Below are 22,952 nucleotides of genomic sequence, written 5' to 3' on the forward strand. Positions count from 1 at the left end.
ACTCAAATTTTGCCTTTGATAGCTGCAGTCCAGCGGCGCTGTTCTTATCTTTCATGATTATCCAAATGTGCTTAGTAGAGTACAAATAACGCGCGAGCGAGCACAAATATCACGCGTTATTTGTACTCCATGAATATTCGCGAAATTCGCCCGCACTGAAATAAAAATTTGGCCTGTTGGGTAGCGAATCTCTTATTAAACTTTTTATTACGTAGTATCGCTGAGTATTTTTACTCGTTGTTTGTATTTTGAATCGCCCTCCTGGCTCGTCAAAATACGGCGCAACTCGTAAAAATGCTCAGCGATACTATACAACAAAACGTCTAATAAGATATATTTATTTCGAGAAAAAATGCACATATTTTCTCTTATGGACGAAAAGAGCAGTCTAAGATGTGCACCGCCAAATGAGTTCTTCTTTGGTTTGTGTAACCTGGGAAATTAAAGGCGATTTTTTTCAAGTTGTCATTCACAATCTGTGCCAATCTTCGCCATACCGAACCATTCTCGTTTCTTTTTTTTTTTTTTTTTGTCTCAAGTAAATTTTTGTTGTTTGTGTTTGCGAAATAACTTCTTTCTTCCTTTAAAATTAGTCTTCATGCTGCTAAAATGACTGACAAAATCGTGACGTACTCACCCACTGCAAAAACGAGTTTCCCCAGCCAGGCAAGGGTACGTCGAAGGTGGGTGTTGGAGTTATAATCCGTGGGTTTTACACCACTGTGTACACGACAAATCCAACATGGCTGCCACCGTTCGTATTTGTTCGTGTGTAAGAAAATTCATGAAAACAACCACATTTTTACAGGGATTCAGGTCTCAGATTGGGACCAATGCAAAAATAAGGTTTTTTTCAGCATCGGAAGCTGTTTTCTCTACAAGTGATGAAATTGAATCCAATCCTTTTTACGATAAATACGCGGAGAGAATCAAGAGAGTTAGGAATGAGATCAAAGAGGGCAGATTGTAAGTAGTCATTGTTGTGCAAAATATGAGCAAGAAAACAAGAGAATTGCTGATTTTACGGGGAACATTTACGAACATCCCTATACATCGTTATGCGTACACTTCTTAAATAGAGGAAATAATGGCGAAATTGGAACTACAGCTTTGTTTTTGAATAGTGCTAGCACAGGCAGACCACACTATGTGTTCGTGGTTGATAATTCAGGGCTCGACAGTAACAGTGGCCAACTAGCCACAGACTAGTAGAAATTCAGTTTTGGCGAGTGGTTTTTGATTTTCACCAGCCAGTTTGGCTGGTAAACAAACTGAAATTGTTGTAACATCTAAGCTGTCACTAGCCACTCGGCTAGTAAGTTCAGTTGAAGAGTTAGTGTCGAGTCCTGATAAGTTTGGAAAGAAACTGTGGTGTTGTGTCAGTACTGCGTCGTTGTCAGTACCAAAGGAAATGTATAGAGGAAAGTAAGGAGAATATGGAAACTGATGTGTGGGTAGAAAGGATTAAAAGGTTCTTTCATTGCACAAACTTAAATTTTAAGTTATTGCAATTTCTAATCTTTTAGGTCTTGACAGTATATATTAGGTTTTTTTTAGATTCTTAGTCTGAGGCATGTACGTATTTCAAATGAGCTCTATGAGCTCCTTGATGCTACATGGGTAAATTGATGCTATGTGGGTAAAGATAAGGTAACTTGATGCTACGTGGGTAAAGATTCACACCTTTTTATAGAAAAGACAAAAGCATAGAGGAGAAGTTTCGAGTTGACACAAAAGCTACAGAGGAAGCTGAAAGATTCAAGAAGAAAGTCCAGAAAAAGGTAACAGATTTAACAATATGATAAAGTCTGCACTGGAACCAAAAGTGACCTGTCCAGCTTGAGCTTATCCTGGTTTCCTTAGCATGAAGCACTTAGGACTATTACCACTCTCCCCAGAATGGGATGCTAGTCCATGGCAAGGTTACCCCTCCCCTTCTCCCAGCTTTTCGTCAGGCTTGCCAGTACCCATTTTTTCTCCTTGGTGGAGGGAAGCAAGCAAAGGGAAAGAGTTTTGCCCATGAACATGATACATTGAGGTAGCCGAGTCTTGAACCCAAATCTCTCAACTCTAAGTAATTTGGTGTTGGATCATGATAAGGATTTCTTTGCCTCATAAGTTTGAGTATACCATAATCACTTACATGTATGTGTTCTTTTGAATTGACAGAGCTCACTTCTTGAAGACAATCCATTGTCATCCAGGGGAGAAATGTCAACATATGGACAGAAGGTTTGGTTTGGTTCATGAGATAACAGAAGGGATTTATATGAAAGTATGCTAGTTGGAGGTATTCAACAGGAAACATGTCAATCATATAAAATCACTTTTAATTGGTACTTTACCCCCCAAATGAAGTATATTTAACCCTTGGAATCTAAAGGGTGACCAACATTTAATTTCACCTTGTAGTATTACTTTTGAATCATTCATGAAGATCATGAGAATAAAGAAAATAATGGCCAATCTAAGAAGCTTTGAAATTCTCCTTGTCAGCACCCAAGGAAATGTATAGAGAAAAGTACAGAAAATATGGATACTTATATTATGGTGTAACAGTTTAACAATTACTCTTTTTGTTCTTCATTTTACAGACATTAAACTCCATCATGCATTTGGATAAAGTAGTGGACAAAAGTGCAGAAGAGATTGGACAGGTGAGAAGTTCAATGAATTTGTGAAAGATCTGTTTGTTCCTTTTAGTACCGTGGCCGGTATGGACAAATTACGTACGTTATTTACACAAAACACTTGCAAACTTAATAATTTGCGGACAAACTTAACAAAAAGCCAGCAAACTTAATAAAATGCACGCAAACTGTAAAAAACGCTAACAAACTTAATAAAGGACATGCAAACTTAACAAAATGCGTACAAACTTAATAATGGACATGCAAACTTAACAAAATACGTACAAACTTAATAATGGACATGCAAACTTAACAAAATGCGTACAAACTTTATGACAGGCATGCAAACTTTAAAAATAGAACGCAACTTTAAAGTGAAACACATACAGTACAAACCAAAAATGAAACGCATACAAAGTTAAAATGAAAAACACAGACTTATTTGCGTACATTCTATTTTAAGTTTGCGTGCGTGTTTGCTCTTAAGTTTGTAGGTGTTTCATTTCAAGTTGGTGTGCATTTCATTTTTAGTTTGTTCGTTTCATATTAAGTTTGTGCGTGTTTTATTAAGTTTGCATGTCTCGTTTTAAGTTTGTGTTTTTAATTTTAACTTTGTACGCTTTTCATTTTTGGTTTGAAAGCATTTCATTTTAACTTTGCATGCTATTTTTAAAGTTTACTTACCTGTTCTAAAATTTGAACATATTTTGCTAAGTTTGTACAAATTTTGTTAAGTTTGCATGTCCTTTATTAAGTTTGTACGCATTTTGGTAAGTTTGCATGTCCATTATTAAGTTTGTACACATTTTGTTAAGTTTGCATGTCCTTTATGAAGTTTGTTAGCGCTTTTTACAGTTTGTGTGCATTTTATTAAGTTTGCTGGCTTTCTGTAAGTTTGTCTGCAAATTATTAAGTTTGCAAGTGTTTTGTGTAAATAACGTACGTAATTTGTCCATACCAGCCACGGTATTTTAGCTATGATGTTCTGAAATCAATAGAGATAGTGGATTCAAAGTTCCAGATGCATGGATGCCTACAATCAGAAAGCAACTGACTAGCAAATAAACCATGCAACTTGCAAAATATCTGCATGCAGTTTATGTTAAACCGTTGAAAAAGGTGTATTAAGTAACTTTAATTTATTTCTGCAGATCTGGAGAGAATATCACAGAGACAAAGACTGTATCAGTGCTGTCATCCCAGTGAGTTAGAAAAAAAACTTTTTTTTAGCCAACAAAACTACATAATGTTAAGTGTTAATTACACTGACTGTGTCTTTGAGGTCAATGTTTTAAACAGTTCTACCTAATGGCGGGGATTGTAATAGGTTTTGGTCAAATATAATCATTTTGTTTGTGGTATTGTCATATCTCAAACCAAGATAAGTGATAATTTGAATATGTCAACAAAGTTGAAATGGTAAATTGGCCACTGTTACAGTTATAAAAGCTGACGTTTCAAGCGTTAGCCCTTTGTCGGAGCGAAAGATAAGATAAGTGATACTTCTGGATCATGGATTGATTTCATATTTATCGTAACCCCTAAGAGCAACTGCTGTCTAATTTCTCCTTACAATATCAACCCAGAATCAAGCATAAACCCTTTTACTCGCAAGATTTGATTGTCAATTCTCCCCTCCAGCTGCTACACATTTCCTCAAAATTTTTTTACAAGAGTTTGGTGTTAGATCAAGGTACCAACTTCTAGGTGATGAGTCTGAGTATTCTCATTACCTGTTTGCTGGATATTATGTGGATATTGGAGGGAGAATTTGCATGTTTATCACTTCTGGGAGTCAAAGGGTTAAGGTGTTGAGAAAAAAAAAAGATCTCTAACTAAAGAAGTTCTGTAGATCATTTGACAAACTTTCCGTGTTAATACCACTGGAAATGTGTACTAGAGAAAAGTGTGGAGAATAAGCATATTGATGTTAGGGTCTATTAGGGGTTAGCAAGGCTAATATGGTCCAACCTGACACAACATTTTGTGAGTGGTTCATTCATGCAATTTGCAGAATTATAACTGATGATTGATCATAACTTTTCCTATGATTTAGAGTGCTGTGTATGACAGAATGGAAGAGCGATTCCTCAAGTTCCCACTGGTAGGTAAATGTAGAAAAATGAGCTTTACAATCATACCTGTGGGAAGTATTTTAAGCACAAAAAACTATAGTTTTAAGGATTTCTCTTTGATTGATTTTAAAACAGGCAATTGGAGGTACTCTTTTTTTCACCCTTGTCACTGTTGACTGTTGTTTTCTTGTTGTTCAAAAATGTGTTACTTTTTTATTTCAAACTACAATTTTTCTCTTCCACTCCTCTCCCCCCCCCCCCCCCCTTGGTACATCTTTTTTGTATTCACGTGTGATGTGCATGGTTTCACAAATGCGAGTCAATCACGTCCACAGACTCTAACATTGATATTGGAAATTGGTGTGGACACTTGTGTACTCTTGTTTTTTATTTGTGAGTTGAGTTTTAATCATTTTTAGCTTTCCTTCATCACAAATTTGTTACTTGTTTGTTTTGGAATTTAAGAAGTTTTAAAATCTCTATTTAAGCCAAATGTTGTGGTTGATTCAATAAGTTCATTATAACTTTTATTAAGGCATTGGACTCTAGCTTCTTTTTTCCAAAAATGACATTTTACACCTGTTCCTGATAGTTTAGCAGAATTTATCATTTATGATCATAGAGTCACAGAGAATTACATTGTCCAAGTACTGTTTTTGTTGATATGCACTTTTGCAATAACTCATATTGTTTTAATACATGCAGCAGTCAGAATATTGTCCTCAGCACATCCACTCAACTTTGTTTTATTTCAGTTCCTTTATCCTCTTCCAAGAAAACAGGGATATGAGTACATGTATTCTGAGTTCAAAGACCACAAGTGTTATTTCACTTCTCTCCTCCATTATCAAGTAAGCAAGAATCGTTGTTGTGCCTTTATAACTTTACTTTGTAGCTACTTGAGTTACCTTAGAAGTATCAGTAGCCATGTGGACAGTTTATATGCGTTTTTGTCATCGTTATCCTCCTCTTCAATTATTTTGCTCAGATTGCAGGCCTGAAGTAGAGTATTTCTTTTCAATGGAGTGCTACATGTAAATGTAATCTGGGTTTTAGTTGGTTTTGCTTTACCCTGCAGTGTAATTGTAACTGTAAACCTCTTAACACGGAAGAATCAAAACGTGGACGTATTGCGACGTAATCATTTGTGTTTTCCCGCTCAGTACACTGCTCTGTGATTGGTTTAGAAATCTCCCGCCAACCTCTCAACCAATACAAATCAAAACGAAGACCAATTGCGTCACTTGCGTTTTCCCACGCTTTATCTTAAAACGTGGACCAATCGTGACTTGGTCGCCCGCGCTTTCCCGCGCTTGTGGGATTTTCCTTGTTTTTACTGTGAGTTTTTATTGGCTTTCTGTAACATTTTCCCTTGTTCTGATTGGCTGATGTAAGTTCTTTGGTTCTGTTTTGAAGAAATTCATCAGAAATGCCCTCGAACAACAGTTTTCATGATTCTCCTCGCTCGACGACGATCAGTTCATTACATGATAGTATAAGGACTGGAGATAAGTCAAGAATGATCTCTTGTCTGAAATAAGCAAACGGAAATTAAAGGAATTATTCTGATATCATCGTACCTTTATTTCTTATCTGGCAGCTTCCATTCTTCGCTCATATTAAGCTTGATTTCTTGAAGATTGACGGTTTTTTCAGAAGGAAGAACTTTATTCTTCATTTGGAAAAAGCGATTTGATTTTCTACATGTATTACTGCAAAACAACAGAACCGTTGTTAAATGTACCGTCTGAACTTATCACGGAAAAAATGTCCCCAAACTGCCTTTCCGTACCTTTTTGCCTCAGTGTAATCTTCTTCCCTGGATTGGTAATAACTCACACTAACTCCCATTTTAAATTCTTACCAGTGTACAACAATTTAAAGAGGGTTTTATAGAAATTTATGATCAAGAACGTCTCTTTGCCTTGATCATTGCTTTGACTGAGAGAAAATCTATCGATTATGACGTAACAAACCGAATTTTTGCGTACGTGATTACTAGCCAATGAGGTAGAAGTGCTAAAGCAATTGTAAGCCAAAAAGATGAAAGCGCGCGAGCAGTTATCAACCAATAGAATGCAAGCGTGCGCAGTGTCTGCTAGTATTATCAATGATAAATTTGAGAGGCTTTGAAATAGGTGTTTGGATAGAAATATCTGAGCTGCATACAACTATTTTGTAAGAGTAACTCACGAATTTATGATTATGCTTTGTACCCTTATAAAAATTTGTGGAGGAAGAGATGAGTTTTCTCGAGGTATGATTGAAAACAATCATCCAAGATTGGTGTGTCGAAAACAATCGTGAATTCCTCGTTGACCTGCAACTAGGTCAACGCGTTTTCCCGCTCTTTTGGCTGGTGATGTGTGTATACTCTGACTTCTGATTGGTTCCTTGGGATATCATCCATGCTCTGACTGGCTGCTAGGAGTACTTTGGTTTTAATATCTTTGCTCTCAAAGGAAAAGTGTTCTAATCCATGTAATTTTTTCCGCAGACGCGAGGCGAAAATGCACCTTGGTCTCTAGCTATTAAACATTTTACAGACATCAGGGAAAGTAAAGGTCGGCGGTTTTAATTTGTATAGGTAATCACATGATTTCGACTGCAATTTGGAATAAATAAGCACGAGTAAATTTTTTCAAAGACTAACAAAATTGCATGAGCCCGTAGGGCGAGTGCAATTTGTGATCTTTGAAAAAATTTACAAGTGATTATTTATTCCAAATTGCACGAGAAAATCATGTGATTATGTATCAATAATATACATGAAAAAATACGAGGTAGCTTCTCATAACTACGCAGAAGAAAAGCGCGCGCATCACGTGCAAAAATAATTTATTCAAACCCTGCAAGTGACATTGACCTTGACATTGACCTTGACATTGACATTGATCAATCATTCTGACCAATCAGAATGTCTGGTTTGTTTCTTTTTCTGCACTGAATTAACTCTCTTCTGCACTGAATTAACTGAAAACTGCATTCATCTTAACCAATCAAAAGTGAGAAATTTTTTCATGTATATTATTATGTTCTGTAATGTGGCTGATAAAACTGGTTAACTGCTTTGCTTTCTTTAGAAGAAAACGAAGAATTGAAGACGTTGTTACACGATGGATTTACTTTCCTTCTTTTTGTTACAGGAATAGTGTTGATGGTTGGAGAAATTGATACAAATGAAATGGTAAGTGAGTGACATCCACCAAATGTTTCTTTTTTGGTATTTTTTCAATTACTATGAAATCGAATAGAACAGAAAAGTGCCTGGTCTAGTAAAAAAGCAGATTACAAATCGTAAAGGTTAAAAAAAACATGGTTGATTTTTTAATAAATTTCTCGCGATTTAGTGACTTCAGTTAAGTGATTGTTTCCCGAAAAAAACGTACTTGATTTCAGAGAAAATTCAGGAAAGAGTAACTACTTAGAGACCCTTTTGTTCTTTCAAGAAATCGCCCTTTTAGAGCAACTGTCCATTGAGTGTCGAACGTAATCAGAGGTTGTATTGGTTTTGCTTTACTTCGCTCTGTGATTGGTCTAGGTGACAAGCGCCACCCTCTCGACCAATCAGATACAAAACTAAAGCTTATCAAGATTTGGTCGCCTGCGTTTTCCCGCGCTTTAGGCAGTTTAGTTGTCTTTGCTTTTAGCTCTCATTCACACTTAAAGTTATTCCCTTTCTTCCGATTCGCCTCTACGATTACTTTGGTTTTGATTTTACGACATTCTATCGAAAAGCGTTCTATTTTTAGCTGTTTTCGGTTTCACGTCTTGAGATGAGTTTTGACAAGAACACACCATGTTCTTAAACCAAAAGCCAGCGGTTTTTACCGCGTTTGGCGCTCGGTGCCTGTGAATGCATTAACAGCCTTTATTCTTATTGGCTCCTTTTGCTTATGCATTAGTTAAGATTGGCTGGTTTGATTTTGGGATCACTTTTGGCGCCATTGACGTGTATCTTCCTCGACTCTTATCGGCCCTCTGTGCCGATGTTGATTCTAATTGGTTGTTGTTGTTGTTTTTTTAAATACAGAGCGTGTTGGACGCTCAGTGGCTCGCCTACCAAGTTCAGATGTACTACGCTTCGGAAAGTGACCGCAGAGAAAAAATCCTCAAAACCTTCAACATCTTCCCGGATAAATTCGATCACATGACAGTGGTCCAAGAACTGAACGCTGAAATTGAAAGTGGGGTCATGACTGGAATTCTCAACGAAAAAAAATAAATGTTTTTATGTCCAAATTTCCAAAAGCAAAGAAAAGTATTTAAACTTCGATGCAAGTTTTGTGAAATTTTAAGTCCGTACTAAACTTTTACAAGTTTTACAGCCTTGATAATACATTAAAAATTTTGAATAGAATAAAAGCCTCATTGTGGCTCTCTCGTCTTTCTTCTGCCCCTTACTAGATTTTCAGAAGGAATTTTATTCGCTATTTTAGTTTCACTCACGAGTAGACAGTCTTCGATCCTGTCTAAACATACAAACAAAAAACACTCTTGCAAAGAAATACAATAAACTTGTCCTCGTGGGAAATGATCAAGGTTTGTGCAACGGACTGGGGCATATAGAAAATATGGAGTTTGATAGACGAGGTTATTCTTAACGATATCGAAAATTAGGACGTCGTCCACATACTATATCTCTAAGTTTTAATAAGTATTCCTTTTTGAAACGTTTTTCCCATCTGTTGCAATGAAACAATCCAAAATTTCCAGATCTGAACCCTATAGGAGCCCCTTTGTATTATCAGCGAGGTTAGCAACCACGAAGCGCTTATAAAAAGTGACGTTGCGCATATCACGTGACTCCCGCACAAGTTGCCTTTCTACACGCGCAAGTAGCGAGTGACACTATTCGCGAAATATTTCGGAAAAAAAACCAAATATCTTGTTGTTGTTGGAAGGAACTGCCTAACAGTAGTGTGAACCGACGTTATCAACTAAAAAACGCGACGTTGCAAACGCCCATACATGAGTCTGAAAACGCGTATAGGTCCGCATATGCGTAAAGGGTCTCATTTCAGGTTCACACTCACTCGAATCGCGAAAAGCTGAACAAATCTTGTTCCCAGCCTCCTTGTTCATTAGACTGAACATGCGCACTTACTGGGAATATTTCTTTGACGTCATTGATTCGGAATTTATTATGACTTCTCAATCATAAAGGCAGTTTTTCTGTCTAAACGCAGTAACGCTTCTAGATGTCGGACTAAAATTTGTCTACCTCGAAAACATACTTTAATAGACAGCCTCTTCTTCCTCCATCTGATTTAGAGCAGAGAGAAGGCCAAAGCGTAAATTTATCGATGTAAGAATATGCTATTTCTGAAATGCACGCACTTGACCACTATTGAGATAATTGAATCTTTTGTTCCTTTACAGCTCGTCCAAACTACCCGGTGACGAACTCATTTGAATTTCAAATTTAGTTAATTTTTCACCGCCCCGTTATCACGCGGAGTGGTTTGAACACTCCGAGGGAAATATGGCGCTTGAGGTTTTGCTGTAAATGGAAACAGTATTTACCTGCTTTCTTGCGAACAATATTCTATAACGTCGAGCATGCAGAACAGGTCATTTTGACGTGTAGCGGGTCTGAGTGAGTGAATCCCGCGGCAACATCATGACAATGGCGTCCGTTTCAAGTCCTAACTTTCAAGGTAAGCTGAGTTACGTCAAAACTTATCTTTCTTTTGGCCAAAATATAGTGGCGGCCACTATTCAGAGAACTGTATAAGACGGCTATTAAATCATCGGAGCTTTGTTATTTCAAATTCAAGAATCTTAGTTTAGGACGAAATTCATTCCACTTTACTTGAGTAACTGAACGGCGCAGAGAGGTGTGTGTGCGAGTGTGGGGGGTGGGGGGCCGGGGAAGGTTTGCTTGGTTCCAATGGGCACTACCTCTCTGTCAATGAATTGAGAACGTTGTACTAGTGTTTCGTCTTTACTGATAAAATCCCTCTTTCGATTCATAAACAGGTGACATTTAATCTAACTTAACTGAAAAGGAAAGTTCAAGGTCGCTTGATACCTGATGAATAATGGCAGACGAAGGTGAGTTCGTCACGACTAGTTTAAGATAAGTTTAAGATAAGTTTAAGATACATTTCGGCTCCTACTGAATTTGGATATAACGACGCTCCAATTTCAACTAAATAGCGCTCCACGGTTTTTGAAGTTGTTTTTTCAAGAAGATCGAGATATTGTTGTTCTTATCAGTAAGCGTTTGAAATTCTAGTCGGTTTTTAGTAGAATGATTTATTTAGTCGTTCTCGTTCATATATGTATAGTTGCAATATTCTATCGATTATGTTAAGAAATCATCTTTTCACAATGGTAAAGGAAATAGAAGTTCATAAAAAACGGGAAAGACTATAAGTGAAAGGGATAAGAAGTATGATGATTACATGTAATAATATCTGACTAAGAGTTAAAGGACTGGAACTGTTTTCTTGAGATAATTTCAATTCTATTCTTAGATTTCAACTTGAATTTCGTTTCAAAAATCGGTTGCGTTTAATCCTAATGATATATCAATTTTTTATGACGTAAAGTAACTAACGAATACATTGCAGTAAATGGTTTGAACCCGGGGGTAACATGTGAAGGTGTAGTCTGATCGTCCGGGTGAGTGTAGTCCTGAGAAGGACTGTTGTCGGTGGTAGTGACTGACGTTTCGACAACCTGTGCGGAAGTCATCATCAGAGTGAACACCATCACTGCTGAACACCATCGATCACTGCTGATCATCATCACTGCTGAACACCATCGACTTACCAACCACAACATTGACTGGGACTCCGCGCAATGCCTAACCTACAGCACTGACTATTTTCAACGACTGACTCTGGAAAGGTGGTTTACTAACTTAGAACAGACTCCCCTAAACAGATGTCAACAACTACCCGCCCCATACAAACGACTCATTCACGACATAAACATCACAAACGACCGAAAAAGAACGACCTAACTTTACCGACAGATCGAAACAGACCAATCACGATCGACTTACGTCACTTGAGTCTTACAGCCAATAACATCACGGCAAAACCAACCGATCATTTCACACGAACTGGAATAAGAACATTCTACTGACAACAATCATTCACTTGACTCTGATGATGACTTCCGCACAGGTTGTCGAAACGTCAGTCACTACCACCGACAACAGTCCTTCTCAGGACTACACTCACCCGGACGATCAGACTACACCTTCACATAACGAATACATTGTTACTGATGTTGTTGTAGTCCTGTTTTTGTTGTTGTTTCTCCCTAGCCCAGCTTGGGAATACCCTTACCTAGGAAGATAAATGCCCAATACCCATGTTGGTTAAAGACTGCGTTCGTTTGTTGGTATAACCAAGAGAATAGTTGGTGTTTATCATTTAAAAAGGGACGCTTCGATTACTATCAGCCTGTAAAATCAGCCCTAAAGTACAAGCTTTCTACGTCTATCTTTTCTTAATACTTTATTGCTTAATGTATCTTAAAGGAAACAAGTTCGTTAGATACGACTATCTGTGGCCCTATTTCTCTGCACTTGCTAAATGCTATCTAAAGTATAGTACGTAGCAAATAAAGACCATAACGAAATGTAAAGAGTGAATGAATCAAGCATCAGGCGAAAAACAAGCAATTGTGAATAAAGCAGTACGTTATTATTAAGTGTTGCAGTCATACAGGAAAAAGAACTCATGAGCTATATGTGTTCATCTGAAACTGGGTGTGTTGGAAACTAGGCTAAAGCCTGAAACGAAGCCTGCATTGGAACTGACTTACAAACAAGAATTTAAAACTGAACTAGGAGTACACTGCATACAAAACTAAGCTTACATTCTAACTGAGCAATACTCACATTTAAAACTGAACTAGGCATGGACAGCAAACAGAACTGATTAAGCTCATATGATATTAAAACTGGGTTATGCACACAAAAAACTAAGCTTGTACTGTAATTGAGTTGTAAGCTCATTTAAAACTTAACTTGATACACCCTAGAAACAATCTAAACTCACATTGTAATATATGATTTATGCAAGCAGTTAAAACTGAACTTGGTTAACACAGTAAACAAAACTAAGCCCACGTTGTAGCTAAGTTTTACACGCATTTAAAACTCAATCAAGGGTATATTAGAAACAACAATAAGTTTACATTATAACAGAGTAATGCCTACCTTTGAAACTGAACAAGGCGTATACCAGAATGACTTAGATCCCGACGTATCTTAGTAATGTGTGCAATTAACACTGGACTTAGCACACATTGGAAGTAAAACTAAGCTTGCATTGTTAGAGAGTTATGTGTGTATTTTAAACTGGACTAGGCGCATACTGGATACTAAAACTAGCTCACACTGTAACAGAGTTATGCACGCATTAAAAACTGATCACAATAGAGACAAAAGTAAACTTGTATCGTAACAAAGCTATGCGTACCGCTTAAAACTCAACTAAACTAAGCATAAACTAGACAGAATACCAAGCTCACATTGTAAGTGAGGTATGAGTCCATCTAAAGCTATATCACACATAGACTGGAAATAGGCTAAAGTCGCAATGTGAGTTATTTTCGCGCATATAGAACAGAACAAGGCTTTTACAGAAATGCAACTAAACTTGTATGAATAGAGTCGTACGGGCATTTAAAACTGAACTAAGTTTAAACATGAATCAAAACTAAGATTACATTGTAACAAAGCTTTGCGCGATTTAAAACTCAATTAGTTAATATAAGTTAACATTAGGCCTACACTAGAAAAAAGAATAAGGTTCACATTCCAACAGAGTTATAAATGCAGTAAAAGCAGAACAAGGGGAACACTGGAAAAAGTTTTGTCCCTTTCAGATTTGAATAAGGATTGATTGCTGATGCATGTTATGCTATCTAAAGTAACACTTGAAGGAAATTTTTCACACCACAATAAGCGCTCGTAATCGTTCAAACTACCTATGTAAAGTGCAGCGTTTATAAGATTAAGATGCTATCATGATTTAACTTACATAAACATAACAAAATCCTTTCCACAACACTTTTAATTGCTTAATATCTCAGCCATTTGGAAACGAAACTATTTCTTACAAAAATGCGCGTGTACGCTTTTTTTGTCGGTAAAGCGTGTTATATTTTAAATTGAAAAATACAGAGGGATAGATTGTTCTTAAGCAATACCCAAATAGTTCCTTAAAACTTAATCTTTTACCAAAGAAAATGTTTCTCTAGAGCAAAAGAAGTAGAAATGGGTATTTGCTACATAAAGTGGGTACTTGCTACGTTAAATGGTTATTTGCTACGGAGTGGTTTTTGTGCAATAAAGTCTTTTAATTGGGACATATAATTCAAAAAACAGGTTTAACATGTTTTCTTTCACAAGCGCAGAACTTTCCTACCAAAAAAATGAATTTAAAGTAAAATATAATGATTAATTGATAATTGATAATTGACCTTCTCAAAAAATTCTGACTTGTTAAGTCGAGTTGATACTATATGTGGGAACGCAGTTTTGTTCTAAAATTAAGATGGTGTAGAAAGTAAAATATTCCAGATCCCAGAGGGGTTTTACGGCAATAAAAAAGAACTTGAAGACCTTTAAAGTTTGTCAAAAGTTTTTATTTTCTTGACTTTTTCGATGTGTATACCAAAGATTGAGTATTTGCTACATTGGTCGTGTTTAGATTGATATACTGACTAAAGATTTCGTATTGGTCGGTAACTTTGAATAGAAGTATTATAAGTGAAAAATAGACTGATATATTTCACTGTAAAAACGGGAAAATATTGGAAAATTTTATATCAAAAAAAGAAGAAGAGAAAAGGTAGCAGATACTCAGCCATGAATCTGGAGAGAGAGAGATAGAGATTTTATTTATTTCCAAGTAAATATCAGGTGGTTATTGGTATCCTGGCTTGCAAATAGCGAAGAGCTCGTCGCGGCAAGCCAGAGAATTGAAAAGTAATTTTACACAATTTTACATAATAATCACATACAATTACAACATGACAGAAGAAAGAGGAAAACTCCAGACTAAAGAGACTAGAGACTAAACATAATTACAGTTAGAAATTATCCTTTCATCAAGTATTGATTAAAGTATCTATTTCGCCTTAGGAGTCGACTACAAACTAAACATAATTACAGTTAGAAGTTAACTTTCATCTTATTAATTTGAGTATCTATTTCAACATAGGAGTTTTCAGTTTCTAGAATTTCGATTAATTTTGTTCTAATGGATTTTTTAAAAGAGTTCTTGGATAAGTTTTTAAGACTAGCTGGTATCCCATTCCAGATTTTAACGCCAACACCGATAGCCGAATAGCCGATGTTGTTGTCTTCAAGTGTCCAGATGTTTTACTGAGTTCGGTAGAGTTGCCGTGCTTTGCGTGTTGGAACGATGAGGTTTAGTTGCTGTAGTGGGTCTTGAAGTCATTTGCAGCGAGGCCGATGTTTGAATCCGCCGAGTTGTTGTCTTTACGTGTAACGGTAGCTTGGTAGATAACATATTGTTGGAGACAGTTTCCGTCTAGTGGACATGAGTTTTTCTGTCGGCAGTTGCATTTCTCGTTATTGTTAGCGGTAGCGTCGGTGGTTGTGGCGGCAGCATTAGTCTTTACGTGGGAAGTCGGGACTCTTTTATTGTGGTTGTCAATGATTTGTTTTGTTTTGTTCATGCAGCAGTAACTGATCTTGATTGTGTTTGCGAAGCTTATGGTCTTTGGGGAAGTGTTTGTCTATTAGCACGGGGAGTTTATGCCCGATGTTCGTGCTGGTGTTCTCGCTGAAAGGTGGATTGTACCAGAGGATGTTGTTACGTTGACGTTTCTTGCGCCTTTGCGTGTGCGTTGGTTCATAGTAAAGTGTGTAGCTGTATCCACTGTCGTCTAGCGCTTTCTGGTAGGCGGGAGTGGCTTGGTCGGAGCAGGCTTTGTCGGATGAGAGAGATGATAAGTGTCTGTTGATACCGGCTGAGATGTTCTTTGTGGCCATCGGTGGGTGGTTGCTCTCGTGGTGGACGTATTGCAATGTAGTGTTAGGCTTTGTGTATAGTTGGTAGGTGTTTTGGCTGAGGTTAAATGTGACGTCTAGGAAGTTGATTACTTGTTTGTTGGCTTTTATGGTGATGCGGAGTCCGTTGGCGTTAAATGTGCGGCATATCTCTTTCTTGATGTTTTTTTGTGCCCCTAGGTATGGCGTCAATGGTGGCAAGTCCGTCATCTCGGTATAGTCCAACATTTATGTGAAGATTCTGTAGCTGGGAGAAGAGGAAGTTTCTGACAAGTTCACAGGTTTCAGCCACGTCATAGCTGCCCATCGTTACGTCAAATGTTGTGTTACCTTTTTTGTTTGCCAGGGTTGCTGTTTGTGGGTTAAAGGAGCACTCTGATGAAACCGCCCTATAATTTGAAAACTCGAAAAATTAAGTTAGTTCATTATAATATGAATTTTTAGCGATTAATAAAGCCTTTTCAATAATAATTTTAGTTGAAAGTCAATTCTAGGGCGAGAAATTACGATTTGAAAGCCGTTCCGCCATGAATTTTCGTAATCAGTTGCCAGACTCAAAGAAGACTGGCGCGAGTTTGGAGATTACTCATTTGACGTGCCGTGCTCGTGGCTAGTTTTCAAAAACAGTATTTTGATCGTATATATTACTTTTTTTAACACTAAGACTAAGACTATTCCCCTAAATTTCACGAGGTTTCCGTACAAAAAGAAGTGTGTTGAGTAATCTACGTCACAATGGGAGTGACCGCTGACCGAAGATAAGTTGGCCGTGATTACGAAAATTAATGGCGGAACGGTTTTCAAATCGTAATTTCTCGCCCTAGAATTGACTTTCAACTAAAATTATTATTGAAATGGCTTTATTAATCGCTAAAAATTCATATTATAATGAAATAACTGAATTTTTAGGGTTTTCAAATTATAGGGTGGTTTCATCAAAGTTCTCCTTTAAGCGCGTATGCAAAGTCCCACAATTAAGAAAATAGGATACCTAATCAAACGTAAAATATTAGGTATGAAGAACATAATGGGATGACAATACTTCCGAACTCGCGACGGTATTCTGTTTCAAGCTGCGTTGCGGGCACAACGCAAGGCAAGTAAATGTGTGGTGAATGTTTAAGCAACTGAAGCCTTGCGACTAGCCTGGCTAAAACTGTACATCGAATAAAGGCAGTTTTGCCTTTGTGTGGTTTAAAAAAAAGAGATGGTCTACCGCAATCAGACACTTCTTTTGGTGAAAACATTTTATTCTACCATTGACAACTATTCTTTTCACATTTAGAACCTATTTAGATCTTATTGCCTTGCAACAATCTTTCGCAGCATTTTCTCCTATCTGTAAATAATCTATAATCTAAAAATATCTTGAGGAGTGAAAATACTCTATCATCTTTAATTCTCTTATCTACAAACACCCAACAATAATATTCTGTAAACCCAATACATTGCGTTTACAGTTGAAAAGAACTTACTGTGCATAAAAAAATATGTTGAAAACACTCCCAACGTCCAATAAACGACTAAAAAAAATAGAACATTTAGTATTTAAGAGGTAATTTAAGAGTGACAGAGATATCACTTTGTTCAGCGTTGTTATGGTTTACATCTAATGGCTCTTACTTTTCCTAGTGGTTAAGAACACGTAACCTTAATTTGAATTCAAATTTTCATTATGTAACACTGACTCTAACGGTATATATGGATTAATTCACATTTGATAAGACGGATTTGTCAAGCCAAGTCGACGAAGTTATATGAGACTGTCTTTTAAGAGGTTTCGTACAGTTTGAGAACCTCACCCAAAGTTATAAGGTTAATCTACCCCTCATCCGACGGCTATAGTTAATAGTTATAATCGAACTGTACATTCCAAACACATCAAAAAGCAAATAAAAAAGATATAACTACACAGATACAAGCAAAATATAAGAAAGGTTTAAGAAATGCATTTTGAATGAAGGAGGAAAACAGTTGAAATGAATTCATTTCATTGCCAACTACTCTTTTAGCTAGACTACAACAAGAAGTGCGTCACGAACCGAAGTACTGTTTGGATGTTGTCCTACGTCTGTTTCGTTTTTGATCACAGATGAAGTCAAAATGCAGTCAGAAAAACAGTGGCATACGAAGTGCAGCCCAGTGTAGCACTGACGTACTTAACAAATTTCTTCTGTGACTTATTACATAACAGACACACGGCAACACGGAATCCATCTGCTTTATACAATAAAGAAGCAAGATGTGACGACATCTATGCGTCTGCTCTCCATTAGATTACATATACAGAATGAGTATTTAATTAAGCTTATTGCATAAAACAGGATGGGTGATCTGAACTAAACAGATGCAAAATAAGTTTTGGGAATATCATATTTCCTCATACACTTCTTCATTTTGTTTCCCGCCATTTTCCTTCTGAATCACCATATTGTAATATCCGGGGTTCTCAGGATTTTCCTGTAACGACTGATACTCAGAAGGAACACAAGATTCCTGGTTCGAAGGCCTGGGTTTGAGTTCCATATATGTGTTTAGGTCTGAAGCTTGTTCGTTACTTGACCGTAGATCAGGTGAAGATTTGACGCCATCAAAGTCAATTTCTTCTTTACTCTGTATCCTTTTATTAGGAACAGCTCGTCTTCGCTGCCATATCAGCCCACAAATTATAATGAGTAACACGAACACAATAAAAGACAATGCGATGACACTGGCAAGTAATATTCTTTGTGTATCTAGTAAAAGAAAATAAACAACTTTAGAACCAACTATAAAACAGTGAACTGCTTTGTTACTTTGTTGCTCTGTTTCAATGCATCGATGCTTTAGTAAGAGTAGATTGATCATAAGGAATACGAGGTTTTTTTTTTATCCACGAAACATGAATACAATTTCAAACTTTCTGTTTTGTCGTCTCTTGGTCTTACTTCATTGTATGCCAGAAATTTCGAACGCCTATCAATTCGAAATCTTGCTATCAAGTCACTTATATGACCTCTAGAAATTTCGAACAAGTAATATATAGATTTAGCCAAGCCTAAAAGCGGAGCTCCCAAGTTCGTAATATTAGTGATAACATAAAAAGATGTGCATTTGCCAAGACTCGCCTGAGACACCCCTCCCTTCGTTTTGATAGTCTCCCCTACCCTACCCTACCCGTGCAATCTGAAGGCACGTACGTACGCTCGGTCAGTCACGTGACAACCAAAGGAAAAGAGGTTGACCATATTCCATGGGTATGGGGCTCTGCCTCACGCGCGCGAAGCGCGTGTGGGAGCCTCGCCAATAAGGGAAACAGAGTTATTTTAGCCTTCGGCTCTCTCAACATTGGTACATAGAACTCTATTTTGATTTAGTTTCAACTGACAGACCATTTTTAACATACGGAATGTCGACCTGCATCGTACACTAAAACAATTTTCTAACTGAAGAAAGAAAATGTAACTTCTGACTGAACAACTTCGGTGTATAAGACCACTACATTATGTTGCTTTTGATACATACAAATACCTGTTTTTAAAAAACCTTCTGAATAGCTGTAATTAGAAGGCCAAAAACTCCAAATCGGATTTAAAAGTTCTAAGCTCTTAAAACTTGTTGAACGAAAATTTTGATCACGTCTAAAATGTGAGAAAAAATATGTACCTTCACTATCGAGTAGGGTGATTTCATATGACGTTGAGCCAAAGTTGTTTGTAACGTGACAAACATACTCCCCATAATCTTCTCTAACCTGTGGCGTGACAATGAGACTGTTATTCATCAATTTGATGTTATCACCAGTTGGAACTTGGCCATCTTTCGTCCAGGAGTAGTTAAAGGGAATATAACTTGTTGCTTGGCATGAGAGTAAACATGGACTTTGCTTTTCACATATCACCGTAAAAGGGGAGAGTTCTTCGATAATTCTGGGTGGCACTGTGTAAAAAAAAAAAACGGAAAACGTAACGATACCAAAAAACATTAGACAAAAACATGCTTATGCCAGCGGAGCAGCCTTGAAATAAATATGTGCGGAAACTGACATGATATATTTTTGGTTTTCGTGCGTTTTGGTTTGATTGGTGGCTTGTTTAGTTATTACTGGTGTTGTCTTTTTGTTTTCCACCTTTAATTAAAAACTTCTAATATTTGGTAAGTACTCAGTACAGACACGAATTCTAATTCGTCAATGACTTGTTAATGAGTGGCTGGAATAGGGTTCTAATAATAAAAATAATAATAATAATTCATGAGTAATAACTTTATTTTAAAACTTAAAACATTACAATAACTTCGCGAGGGTAATGGTTTTTCCTCTCTTAGATTTCCAAATTAGTTGACACGGAATACATCTGTTAAATTCGGTTCTCTAGGATCAGACTCGTATTAGACCCAAACTAACTTTGATAAAAAAAAAACGACCTACATATAAAAATCGCGAAAGCAGCTACTAGTTCGTATTGAAAGAATTAAAAAAAAACGGGCATCGAAATTATTCTTATAAAAGTAAATTACATTAAAAAAAATATACGAGAAGGGAAATGACACTCTCACTCTAAAAAAACTGTAAAACAAATTTTAAAAATGTCTAGCCTATATTTGCCATAGCATTGTCAATTAAAAAATCTGTATCGAATGTCTCAAATGTTCTTCTCTTCTTTCGTGTACCTCTTAAGCATAACAGGGCGCATCGTAAGAGCGCGAAAGAAATTTTGGCTCTAGTCCAGGACATAGTGGTAGAGTATGTTTCACATTTCTTAAGGATATGAGATCAGCTAAGCGTTTATGGTAACTTTTACATTCAGTGCCCATCCTTTCGTAGTACTAAAGATCAGGGGCGTAAAGGATCCTTGCTCTATTTCTAATACTCTACTGGCATACTTTCGCTTCTTCTCGTTTTCGTGCTGTTTAAAGACTTGCTCAGATGTCTTCTCACGATAGGAGTCAGCCTAAGGGTGGAATACCCGGACATCAAAGTATGCAGACTTCTGTCGCTCCCAGAAACCTCTGGCTAGAATATCAAGACGAGCATCCTGGGAAGTATTGGCCCCATTACTCAAAATTTCTCCCGTAATCTGCTGCAGGGGAGGCTGGATTTGCACCTCTTTACATACGGTGCTAAGCAGTGCCGCCTCCAGGTCTCTGATCTCATTGTGGCGTTGTATCACAAATCCGCCATTTCTGCAGGTCATCGCATGGTCCACGTCAAAGATGTCACCACAGACGCACCGGTTTGGGATGTCAGAGAATTCCCAATTATATCTCAGCTTAAGGGCATCTCTAAATTCTCCTTTATTGAGATCGTATCGTAGGTCTTTTAACGGGATGATAGCGAGCCAACTGGAGGCACCTCTCTCTGATGCTTGTTCTTTCACTATGAGCGAGTTCGGTGTTAACATGTTCTTTACCCTCACTTCAGATTCTTTCAGGGCCTCACGTTTCTTAGCTATTGCCTGGGACTTTGCAGCATTGATATCTGCTTCATCTGGAGTGAGGTGATCTTGATGTATGATACGCCGAGTCCAGTAACAGTTGCCGAGACTTCATACTCTTGAGATGCCAATTCTACAGGGTTTGCGATTCCAAGTCCGCCCAAACGCACTGAGAGAGCAAGTAGGTTGCGCTCTTCTTCATTGATTTGATGATCTGCAATGGCAGGAATTAAAAGATTTGCTGTAGCATTCTCAAGTGGCTCAAGTAGATCACTTATATCAGGTAGAGTTCTTAAGAAGTAGGTCCAACGATGACGCAGTCCTACGGTGAATACAGCGTAGCATGCCTGAGGTTGGGAAACGGCGAATTCCGCAAGCTTAGTAACTTCGTTAACCCAGTCTTCTACTTTGTCTCCGACGTATTCTTCTAAGAAGGCTCTAGATCCTAAAACTGCACCAAGGTGCACGTTAATTTCCGTGTCAGCAAACACTGCCTTTGCAGCACTTTCTCTCTCCGGCTTGGTTTCGTTTCCACTTTTCAGTCCTGCGCATACTTGCAATGAGCCATTAGCTTCAATAACATCAGTCTTTATTACCCTTGTGACGCACTTCCCGATGATCCTGCGCAGTACCTCCCCAACACCAATTGGTCGGACTGCACTTTTGGCATTCGAAAAGTGGCCTAGTCGAGGCCCACTTTCAGAGAGCACATTCCAACACTTTATGACTTCAAGAAGTGAACCACTTCTAGCAGCATCGTCGGCGAACCAGCATTGCTTAGTTGCGCTAGAAACTTCTAGTTGTGTGATGAGTGGCTGGAGACTGATAGCGTACAGACTCATTGCCAGTGGATTCCCTTGCGTGGTGCCCTCAACAGATTCCAATTTTTGACCACCAATAACAAAAAGCTGCGCAGGTTGTCTGTAAGTATTAATAGCGTATATTGCCATTGGAGGACATAATACTCTAATATTGTGTAGTGATGCAGATCTGTTTAAGGCATTAAAGGCATTAAAGGCATCAATCAATAAGACTGCATCTGTGTCATCAGCTTCGAAGATGGTTCGCATAGCATGGATAGTGGCTTCGTTTCCACTTTTCAGTCCCGCGCATAATTGTAATGAGCCACTAGCGTCAATAACATCAGTCTTTATTACCCTTGTGACGCACTTCCCGATGATCCTGCGCTGTACCTCTCCAACACCAATTGGTCGGACTGCTCCTTTACCCTAGTCAAGAGGTATTAGACGGCTTGAGAGTAACACCTCAATGCTGCTGGGGTCCACGTACTCCGTACATAGTCTTCTGGCCAACAGAGCGGCGGAGAGCATCACAAAAATCTTTGCCAGACTTCACATGATAGAATTCTTCCAAACCCGTCAGCATCAACTCCATAGGGACCTCTGGAGCCCTTGGTCCTCAGTGCAGCCTCGCGCACCATCTCATCATCAATTTCAAGGAATAACGTGGTTGGGACCTCCTCAATTGGACCAAAAAGTAAGGATCCCAATCGCCTTATGACGTCATCGCTGAGAGGAAGTATCCCTCCACCATCGTCACTAATGATATATGCAATAATAATAATAATAATAATAATAATAATAATGATAATAATAATAACCATTAAGTAATCCAGCAGACTTATGACTGCCCTAGGCTCATGGATTGAACTCGGCACCATAAGAAAAAAAGAGCAAGACTTTAAGGAACCATTATAATAATAACAAAATTTATATAGCGCCATTTCCATTTACCCCAATTGCGCTTTACCGTAAAAAAGAGAAATAGAAAAGGAAATCTAACCTACTAATGATAAACAAATATA

At 37.7% G+C, this 22,952-nt stretch overlaps 2 protein-coding genes and 2 long non-coding RNA genes across 6 annotated transcripts in view; 2 read left to right on the forward strand and 2 right to left on the reverse strand.

Annotated features, from left to right (window-relative positions):
- The first annotated feature begins 593 nt into the window (after nucleotides 1-593).
- On the forward strand, nucleotides 594-9,076 carry LOC111334127 (ATP synthase mitochondrial F1 complex assembly factor 1). 2 transcript variants are annotated; one of them, XM_088739321.1, is made up of 10 exons: nucleotides 594-683; nucleotides 1,694-1,781; nucleotides 2,170-2,232; nucleotides 2,595-2,657; nucleotides 3,782-3,832; nucleotides 4,687-4,734; nucleotides 5,461-5,556; nucleotides 7,203-7,269; nucleotides 7,852-7,892; nucleotides 8,739-9,076. In XM_088739321.1, the coding sequence occupies exons 1-10, from the start codon at nucleotides 610-612 to the stop codon at nucleotides 8,928-8,930; spliced, it is 783 nt and encodes a 260-aa protein (XP_088595447.1). In that variant the 5' UTR covers nucleotides 594-609; the 3' UTR covers nucleotides 8,931-9,076. The 2 variants fall into 2 exon arrangements, with proteins under 2 accessions (XP_088595447.1, XP_022795552.2); XM_022939817.2 differs by lacking the exon at nucleotides 594-683 and adding an exon at nucleotides 712-966.
- Nucleotides 5,216-6,651, reverse strand: LOC111334129 (uncharacterized). Of its 2 annotated transcripts, none has more exons than XR_002695209.2 (3): nucleotides 6,498-6,651; nucleotides 6,286-6,417; nucleotides 5,216-5,702 (listed from the first exon to the last, which is right to left on the reverse strand). It is a non-coding gene; the product is annotated as an uncharacterized LOC111334129 (long non-coding RNA). The 2 variants fall into 2 exon arrangements; XR_002695208.2 differs by having other exon boundaries at nucleotides 5,216-5,733.
- A 523-nt stretch (nucleotides 9,077-9,599) lies between the features above and the next one.
- Nucleotides 9,600-12,688, forward strand: LOC148719866 (uncharacterized). Its single transcript, XR_015993544.1, has 3 exons — nucleotides 9,600-10,365; nucleotides 10,688-10,762; nucleotides 11,988-12,688. It is a non-coding gene; the product is annotated as an uncharacterized LOC148719866 (long non-coding RNA).
- Nucleotides 12,689-16,942: 4,254 nt separating this feature from the next.
- Nucleotides 16,943-22,952, reverse strand: part of LOC111334154 (protein sidekick-2) — a 51,782-nt gene continuing 45,772 nt past the window's right edge. Inside the window, exons 21-22 of the mRNA XM_088737370.1 lie at nucleotides 19,359-19,631; nucleotides 16,943-18,448 (exon numbers count right to left, since the gene is read on the reverse strand). Coding sequence (XP_088593496.1) covers nucleotides 18,084-18,448; nucleotides 19,359-19,631 — 638 coding nt within the window. The 3' untranslated portion in view covers nucleotides 16,943-18,083. The remainder of the gene's footprint in view (nucleotides 18,449-19,358; nucleotides 19,632-22,952) is intronic.

This window comes from Stylophora pistillata, chromosome 11, assembly GCF_964205215.1.
Source record: "Stylophora pistillata chromosome 11, jaStyPist1.2, whole genome shotgun sequence".
NCBI lineage: Eukaryota > Metazoa > Cnidaria > Anthozoa > Scleractinia > Pocilloporidae > Stylophora > Stylophora pistillata.